This window comes from Pantherophis guttatus, chromosome 4, assembly GCF_059756535.1.
Source record: "Pantherophis guttatus breed Tessera chromosome 4, ASM5975653v1, whole genome shotgun sequence".
Taxonomy (NCBI): domain Eukaryota; kingdom Metazoa; phylum Chordata; class Lepidosauria; order Squamata; family Colubridae; genus Pantherophis; species Pantherophis guttatus.
In genome coordinates, this window is record NC_142066.1 from 130341999 (window position 1) to 130351725 (window position 9727).

The 9727-nt window shown below is 37.0% G+C and overlaps 1 protein-coding gene across 12 annotated transcripts in view; it reads left to right on the forward strand.

Annotated features, from left to right (window-relative positions):
* Positions 1-9022, forward strand: part of CDK6 (cyclin dependent kinase 6) — a 116586-nt gene extending 107564 nt beyond the window's left edge. For 5 of the 12 annotated variants that reach the window (XM_087892775.1, XM_034402153.3, XM_087892777.1 and 2 more), the window contains 2 exons: positions 2352-2487; positions 4514-5300. In XM_087892775.1, the coding sequence (XP_087748901.1) occupies positions 2352-2487; positions 4514-4660 (283 nt within the window). In that variant the 3' untranslated portion in view covers positions 4661-5300. Of the gene's footprint in view, positions 1-2351; positions 2488-4513; positions 5301-6627; positions 6666-7429 lie in introns of those variants that run through there. The other 7 variants (XR_015734055.1, XR_015734056.1, XR_015734057.1 and 4 more) reach the window with 5 other exon arrangements.
* Positions 9023-9727: the final 705 nt, after the last annotated feature.

Genomic DNA, 9727 nt, shown 5'->3' on the forward strand with positions numbered 1-9727 from the left:
ACTTGCAATCACTACATTGGTGGACATCGCCTTCTCTAGACAAAAGATGCCTCTTCATGGATCACAACAAGCTCGTACTCACTACAGACGCCAGCCTACATGGCTGGGGAGCTCATCTCGCCTCGCACGTAGCTCAGGGCCATTGGTCTGTTTCCAACCTAACCAACCCTATCAATTGGTTAGAGCTGAAGGCGATTCGCCTCGCCCTCACGCAATTTCAACGGTACGTACAAAACCACCATGTTCTGGTGTTGACGGACAACATGGCGGCGAAGGCACATGTCAGTCGTCAGGGAGAAACCCACTCGAAGCGTCTCATGGAGGAATCATTTCGCCTAGGCACGTGGGCTGAGCAACATCTCCTCTCCATCAGAGCGGACCACATAGCGGGGACGGAAAACACACAAGCAGATTTCCTCAGCAGGACCCAGGTGGACAGTGCCGAGTGGCAGATCCATCCTGACATATTCCACCAGATATGCAGCAGGTTCAGCATTCCAGCCATAGATCTCTTCGCAATGAACCTGAACACCCAGCTTCCTCGCTTCTTCTCAAGGTTCCCAACACCGGGGGCAGAGGGGGTCAACGCTCTTCGTCTCACCTGGCCACCCAGTCTTCACTATGCCTTCCCACCGTTGCCACTGATCCAGGCTCTGATTTGGAAGGTCATCACCAACAGGGCAGAAATTATCCTTGTGGCTCCACACTGGCCACATCGCCCGTGGTTCGCAGACCTGGTCAGTCTCTCCACATCTCACCCTTGGAGGATTCCACCAGACCAGATTATGCTGTGCCAGGGGACCCTGCTCCATCCGGAACCTCAGTGGCTCCAACTGACTGCCTGGCACTTGAAAGGGTCCTTCTAAGGTGGGACAATTATTTGGATAGGGTGACCCACACTGTTCAAGCCAGTAGACGTAGGTCCACAGTTAGGCTCTACAATATCACCTGGCTAGCCTTTTATAGATGGTGTAGATCCCAGCAGATCGACCCTCTCTCAGCCTCACCTTCCCAGATCTTAGAATTCCTACAAGATGGCTTTGACTGTGATCTGGCCCATAGCACCCTTCGGAGACATGTGGCGGCTCTGTCTACGGCCTTGTCCAGTCCCTCTGGACAGCCACTCACTCAACACCCTGTGATAAAAAAGTTCCTGCAAGGAGCCAGGTTTTTACAGCCCTCCTCAATTCATAGATATCCTATTTGGGATTTGCCCAAAGTCCTTAATGCATTAACTGAGGCTCCCTTCGAGCTCCTTCCACCTTTGTTTGCTCGCCCTTAAAGTAGCATTTCTTCTAGCCATAATACCAGCTCATCACATATTGGAGCTGGCAGCCCTTTCTATTAGAGAAGATCTCTGTATCTTCCGGCCAGACACTGTTGTTCTGAGATTGGCCCCCTCCTTTATCCCTAAAGTTAATTCCCTCTTTCACAGGGCTCAGGAGGTCATTCTGCCTAATTTCTGCCCACAGCCTTCTCATACCTTGGAGCGAAGGTGGCACACCTTAGATGTGCGCAGGGCTCTGAAAATTTACATTAAAAGAACTGCCTCTTTCAGAAGATCTAAGGCCTTATTTGTTTCTTTCTTACCAAGTTCCCTAGGGTATAAGGTCTCTTCTGCAACTATTGGTCGCTGGATCAGGGCTTGCATCGCCTCGGCATATCAGGCCCAGGCGATCCCTGTTCCCAGTCGCATTACTGATCACTTAGAGTGCTACTACCTCAGCAGCTTGGGCAACTCAGGCCTCCCTTGAGGTCTGCAGGGCGGCCACCTGGTCTACCCCCTTGCCATTCATACGTCATTACAAGTTAGATGTTTTTGCTTCCGCTGAAGTGTCATTTGGCAGGAGGGTTTTATAGCAAGTGCACCTCGCAGGGGTCTCCCCAGGCCCTTCGACATTCCGCCCTTGAGACTGCCAAAACTTTGGTATGTCCCATGTCTGGACGATGTCACACCCTGATCAAGGAAATTGGGCATTGGTCTTACCTTAAATGCCAGATTTCTTGATGGGGGTGACATCATCCAGCCCCTCACTCTGTCTCAGTGCCTGTACAGTTGTTTGTTCTTGTTCAAGAAATTTATTTTCCAGTTGTCCCGTTGGACCAGTTTTTTATATCTGACGGTGGTGGCTCCTGTTGGAGATCCTTCTTGTGGCCCTTCTTCACCGAAACTGAGCTTGAAAGGGAGGAGCAAGGGGTGTGGTCAAAAAACTATGACTCGGCCAGCAGCAGACCCGACTGAAACAACCCATGTCTGGATGATGTCACCCCCCATCAAGAAATCTGGCATTTAAGGTAAGACCAATGCCCATTTTGCCTGGAATAAGTGCTTGTTCTTATCTTCTATACAGAGTAATTGGTCTTCCTGAAGAAGAAGATTGGCCTATTGATGTTGCCCTCCCAAGAAATGCTTTTGCTTCTCAATCCCCACAGCCCATTGAACTTCTTGTAACAGATATTGATGAACTGGGCAAAGACTTGCTACTTGTAAGTATCTGTCATAGTAAAATAAATAGAAATAAACAGCCTAACACAGAACAAAAAAAGTCAGCAATATATATAATTATCTGTGCTGAGCTGAGAAAAAATGTGGAAGAGTCTTCTCCAGCATCAAATAAAAACCAAAAGTGCTTGGGAAATATCAAGAAATATCCTCAAATATAAATTTTGGGAGGAGATAAGAATCTCAAATCTAAAGCCACAATTTCATCTTCACTACACAGAATAAACCAAGAATACCCAGCAATCACAAAATGCTTTTCAACAGAAAAAAGGAGACTCTGAATAAATTACTTATTTTTTTGTTTTTATTATTAAACTTTCTGCCCCTGTCTCGCCAAGGTAACTTTAGGCTGTGTTATCCCAAAGGAGTGGATCTTTAGTCAAGGGTGCAGAATAACTGCATTCACCTGCTAGAACCTCCTATTGAGGGGAAAGAAAATTTTTCTTTCCCCTCAATAAAAGCCCATAGTATTAGAGTTTGGAGAATATGAGACCAAATAAAAGATGGTGTTAAAAAGATCAGATTATGGTGTCCTTTGAGCCTTTCTTGAATTAAAAGGCTTAGTTATATTAAAAAATTCATATGAATAACTGAATGTATTCTCTTTGCATTCTTAAATAATTTGCATCATGATTGACTATAAACAGACCCCTGATGTACCATATCAATGCCATACCTTGGGCTGCTATTACCATTGGTTTCTGTTAATATAAATGAAGGAATTCTTTGATGATGTCTGCTTTTTCGTAAGAAATATTTTAAAAGAGGACATGCTCTATTGAAATAATTTAACAGGATTTAGATACTTTATTAGTGGCACCATGATTTTACCACTGTAATTCATTCAATAAGTCTTGCAGCAAAATAGTTTTCTTTTTCATAGGTCAAATTTTACACATTAACCAAAAAAAAATCTGAGATAGGATAATTGCAGTACTTATAATGAGAAATGTGATCATATCAATCAACATAAACTATCAAATTGTGCATTCAAGATGTATTGTAATTTAATAACCTGTGTAATAACTGTAGAGCATTACAATAATGCATGAAACTAAATATTACTCATACAGTACATGCATATTAATCATCTAAGAACCTGGTGAGCAAATGAAATATATCGCATAGAATTGCAGATATATATCTTTTTCTTGGTAGTATAACACTTAATACTTCAAAACTGATGTGAACTGATCTTGTTGAGGATTTTACTTAATACATTTATTAATAGTGTTAATGATGAAGTATAGTTATCTTCAAGCTGAATTTCATTCTTAATGGGTCTCTACTTTTCCTGATAATAATATAGACAGTCTTTGACTTGCCATCACAATTGGGATTGAAACTTTCATCGCTAAGTGATGATTGTTAAATGAGTTGTGCCCAATTTTGTGATTTTATTGCTCCAGTCATTAAGCGAATCTCACAGTTGTTAAGTGAATCTTGCTTTCCCTACTGACTTGTCAGAAGCCTCCAAGGAAAATCATAAATGACAATCATGTGAACCCAAGACACTTCCACTGTTGTAAATGCATGCCAGTAAGTATGCCAAGCACCTGGATTTTGGTCGTGTGATGGTTGTAAGTGTGAGGACTGATTGTCACTGTTCTCAGCACCATTGTAACTTCAAACAGTTGTTAAATAAATGATTGTAAATTAAGAACTACTTGTATTCAAACAGTTTACTACTGATTTTTCTCACTGTTTATTTATTTTTCCAATCTAATCTAAGATTCTGTGATTTTCTGTTGATCTCTCTTTCAAGTATTACCTGGATTTGATTCTGCATAGCTTTTTTTTTCAATAAGTCAAGGCTAATTACATGCTGCTCCTCTTAAAGCAGTGCTGATGACAGTATAGACAAAAGCTTTGACTATATCTTTAAAAAGATCATTATCTAATAAATCTGTGTCTTTTCTTGTTAAGTCATTGGGTCAGCAGTAGAAAAAGTGAGTTGCTAGATCCATCAGAGTGTTGCCCGCTACTAATTGTTTCCTCTATCTTACACAGAAATGTCTGACATTCAATCCTATGAAGAGAATATCAGCTTATGATGCCTTAACCCATCCTTATTTTCATGACTTGGAGAAATGCAAAGAGAATACAGATTCTGATGTGTCCTCCAGTCAAAACTCCACAGAGATGAATTCACTGTAAGGCTTTATCAGGCTAACCTAAGGAGGAACAAACTAGCTTGATAAGATCACTGTTAAAGGTAAAAAGCATCATTGTATGTTTGAAAACTTTCTTGAAGACTTCACATAATTATGTAGTTCTTCAAAATGATGCTCTGCCTCTCCAAGGGAAAAAAAGTAGTTAGGCATGTCAATACAATGCAAGATACAAAAACTTTAAATAGATTCCACTATAGCTTGGTGTTTGTTAGTCTATCTGGAAACCTACAGGATGAAGAAGCTGTTGATCAGTTTTGCTGCCTTTTTCTTCTAGCATTGAACGATGCCACCATGGATTAGAAGAATTCAGAGTCTCTGCCAAAATGTGACTTGATTTCTGTTTCTGGGTGCTGAAGTTTGACGTGTCCCTCCTCTGGGAGTTATGGTGGTAGTTTGTTTTGCTGTTTATCTGCTTGATCATGAATTCAGAAATATTATTGAAGTAATATTTAAAAGAGTGACATGGAGCTATTGAATCTCTCTACCCTAAAGTTAAGGGGAAAATGTAAAAAATACATCTGGCTATTATAATCCACAGGTTCCTTCCTTCATAAGAGGGAGATGATAACTTTTATTGTGTCTGTGACTTAATCTTCAAATATTAATAATATACATATGGTAAAGGGAACAGGTGGTTTTAAAGAAATTAATTTGTAGCAATCATTCCTATCATCTACTAAATTTATGTCAATGACTGCACAACATTTCATCTTTATCTTTTCTGATAGTACACTTCTATGACTTTGGAAATTATGAATTTCAGATTTATCATTTTCAAATTCAAAGATGAAATAAGAACAAAAATAAGTGTTCGTATATATGAACACCTAATTTTGCCTACTCGCACATGCACATATGTGTACATAAGCTAAGATAGCAACCTGGAAATATCTCCAAAATAAGCCCTGTTAGATTTAGTGAGGCGCAACTGTGCATAGAATTTATTCTTCGATAAATTACAAACTATTCCCACTTATTTGAGACTGAACTCCCATTAAATCCCAAGTGAATTTCTGCACAGCACATATAAAAACAAAAATCTGCAGTCCTGTGTGTTTTTCTCTTGTGGGTAAATTATTTTGAACAAAATGTGCTTTTATTCAACTGCAGATATATTTAAAGCTGGTCCTTTGAAATCTCTGGGACAATAGAGTACAATCCACAGGGATTATAATGGAAGTACTATACTGAAATACTGTATGGTGGTGTAAACAAGGATCTAGTTTACTGAGACTTACTTCTGAATAAACATGCAGTGGATTATGCTGTGAGAAACGAGGTGGTCATAGCTGACATTCAAGCCTGTATGTCATGCTTGCAATTAACTCAGGCATCAACCATATAGCCTTCACATTTGTTTCAAGTTTGCTTCCAATCTGACATTTAATATAATTCAATAGATTTTATTTTTCTATATGAAAATATTGGAAAACCATATTGCTCTACTTTGCTTTGAATTTCACATTTGCTTTATTTGAAAGCCAATGTTAATAAGTCACATGGATATGTTAGCACAAATATTTTAAATCTTGCATTATATGTCTGTATGTTTTAGAGCTTTTGTAAAAAAAAATAGAATTTTAAAAAGAAATTTTATTTTTGTAGCATGATTTGATGAAATATTCTTAATCCACGTCTCACTTGGTTGCCTTTAATATAGCTCCAGTGCCAATATATTAATGGTTGTAACAAATCAGAAGATACAGGTGCTATTGGAACTAATTGATGGATTGTACTCTTATCTATTATAATTGTTGCTCTGCTATCTAATAATCTTTTCCTGTTTACTAAGTTGTATGAACTATTTTTTCATACTTTGAATATTAATTCCTGGAATAAGTCCCCAATATTTTCCTGTATAATACTCATTTGTTTTATTTGTAGCCATATAAGGTGTGAAAAGGTGCATGAATCCAAAAATTCAGCATTGCATTTGGTTTGTTTTCCTAGGTGGTGTATCTCAATAATTTGTTCTCAGTGGAATATAGGTAGGCTCATGTGAATATCCCTTTGTTATATCCTTTTGTTATATAATGTCCTCTGTCAAGACTACAGTTGTCCAAATTACTAAACAAAACGCACTGTTATAGAAATTTCTCACAGTTTGGAAAACATTTTCCAGAAACTGAAACTCTGCTATGCTGACATTTTGCATTTATCTTGAACTTCTGTAGAGTAACACCATGACAATTATTGATTTTTAGTTAGTACTATTGTAATCCAGAATGAATTTAAGAGAGTTTAGTGTTTTATGGGAATATCAATGAAATTATTTCTGACTAAGCAACAGTAGGTATGTCATACTTCACAAATATGAGCAAGTAGCCTGTTATATTTCCAATTTTTACATTGTGGAGATGCAGTGAAGCTGACCCAAAGAATTCTACTGAGGAACAACTTGTTAAAAGGCATAGCTCCAAATGCTGAAAATCTAATATTGTATTCCTAATATTTAGTTAGAAAGGACAAACCTACCTTGAACCTTGGATAGTTGGTTTAATACAAATAGTATGGACTAGATAAATTAATAGTTGAATATGGTTAATTGTAGTATCCTGTGTTCTTTACGTTTCTACCCTCCCTGATGAATCCTAGTTATTACATTTATCATATAGTTCTAAGATGAACATCTAATTGCTTCTCTTAGTTTCAAGATACATTTTTAGAAATATAAGAATGTTTGTTCTGCTATTCATGCTACCAACTATGTGCAATAGAAATTATTCAACTTTATGTATATTTATTCATTTAGGTTTGGCATAGACTTAGCTCAGGGAATACCTGCAGAAGAATCTCTCCTGCCACCAGTTCAGTTCCTTGGCTCTGACCCAAAGGACTTGCCCTAAAACTCAACGGGCTTGCAGTTTCCAGCAGAATTTTTCACTTCTCATTTCTGACCATAATTCCTTAGGATGTGACAGAAGACCCTCTGAGGAGTTTTGAGGTGGAAGTGACTCAAAACCTTGCTGCACATTTGGAGCCCATCATTTACAGTACAGCTCTTTGGGCTAAAGAACAATAGATCGAATGCTGAGAAAAAGTAGTCCAGCAAAATTTTCTTGCAGCATGATAGGAGTCTTTCATGTGTTATGTGTGCATTGTAACCTGCACCAGCTATACTATTCACCAGCATACCATAAAATATTTGTTTTGTTTATGAGAATTGTTTCAGTTAGCTAGTCTCATTTTTAACAGGATTCTTCTTTCTTGGCCTGAATATATGCTTACACAGCAATTCAAAGTTTGCAGTCTAAGATAACATGTAATGAGTTCTAGCGTCTTTGATTCTATTGCAAGGTATTACATTGAAATTTATATTTAGTACCTTTTATTTTAACCTATTAGAGAGCAATATATTTCAAGCTGGTTCTGCTTGCTGTCAGCCATTTTCACGCCTATTCCTCTTACTAAAAGTTATCTGCTCATGTATGTATTTTGTTACTTGTTTATATAAAATATGCATACATTATTCACAGGTTACATTGTTCAGATTTCTTGGCTGCTAGAAATTACAATTACTTTAAAATGTAGGATAATCCAGAAAGATACAATCTCAGGTATCTTTGCAGTTAACAGTATCTTCTTTATGGCTTTTATATTTTATCGTTTTGCATATAAATTCATCCAATAATCCAGTACACACCACGTTGAGTTTAAAAAGGTTAAGTATTGTTGTTTTGAAAGCTTTTAGCTAGTGATTTAGAAATTTTCTATCCTTCATGATGTCAGGATAAATTAACCACATATATTTTATTAAATCATCATAAACTATTTTATATTCATTTCACTTCAGCATATTTCACTTAATTAATATGTATAGATATAATTTTAGTTCCACACATGGGAATGACAAACTAAATGTAACAAGTAAGAGTCAGGATTTCAGAAAACAGTGTATGTTAGTATGGAGAAATTTCAGATATACTTAAGGAGACCTTAGCATACCCTTACATTTAACCATCCATCTGATTATAAAGAACAGGAAATAGCATGTAGGTGAGAGAACTGCAAGTAGGGAAGAGAATAGCAGTAGTTGCTGGAAGGCACTCAAAGCTTAAATCTCCTCTGCCAGCTCACCAAAAGCTAATAAACTTCTTTTTTGCAGGTTACTAATCTCTAAAACCTTATTTTGAAGAGTGTTTTGATAACATAAATATTGACTTTCATCCAACAATTGGCTTCCTTCTCGGGATATTCAGCATATTGTGTTCATAATATTGTTAGTTATATTGTCAAAAATTAATATAGTCAGCCAGTTGTATATTTAGCAAATAAAAGCTTTTGAATAGTTTCAATATACATTCTAAAGGATTGCAGGGAAAATATTATTTTATTGTTTTTTCAAGTGTGCAGTCTGTTTGGTTTTTTTCATATTTATCTAATTACAAACTAGTGGAATTTTAGAATATAAAAATTAGAATTGCAAATTTCTAGGAGCATGCTTATTTAAAGTTATGCTGCCTGCTTACATTTTGATGAACATGTCTAAATCATTCCAATAGTTGCAAATATCAGAGTAAAAAAATCAGAGTAATAAGTAATAAAATAGGTATTTTGCCTTCAGTCAATATAATTTGCACTTTTGTTCAGAACTGGTCATTCATTATTTATGCTGTTGCATTCATATAAATATTGTGGTCCTCCACTTGCCAAGTGGACATTTCACCTACTGAAATCAATGAACCTTTCAAGTACTAAGTTCAAGATTGGAATGTTTGATAACGTACATACTCACATATTATTCACATTTATACTTTTTTCATTATGCACTGTGCAGAAAATTCAAGAAGAATTTGCAGTGGATTATCTACTTATTTGTGTAGTTTCTTTTCCTTTTATATGTAAGGAGCATGTTTTCAATTAAAAGCATATAGAAAAATGAAAGTACAAGTCACATCACAATTAGACTAAAATTGTGGTGAAGTGCTGGGAGACTCAAGATAGAAAGATCTGAATCGGGGTGGGAAGGGGGGAACAGTATTAGAGATGGGTAACACAGAACAAATAGGTTTGATGAAATACCAGGACTCAAACTGAAAAATCTTGAAGA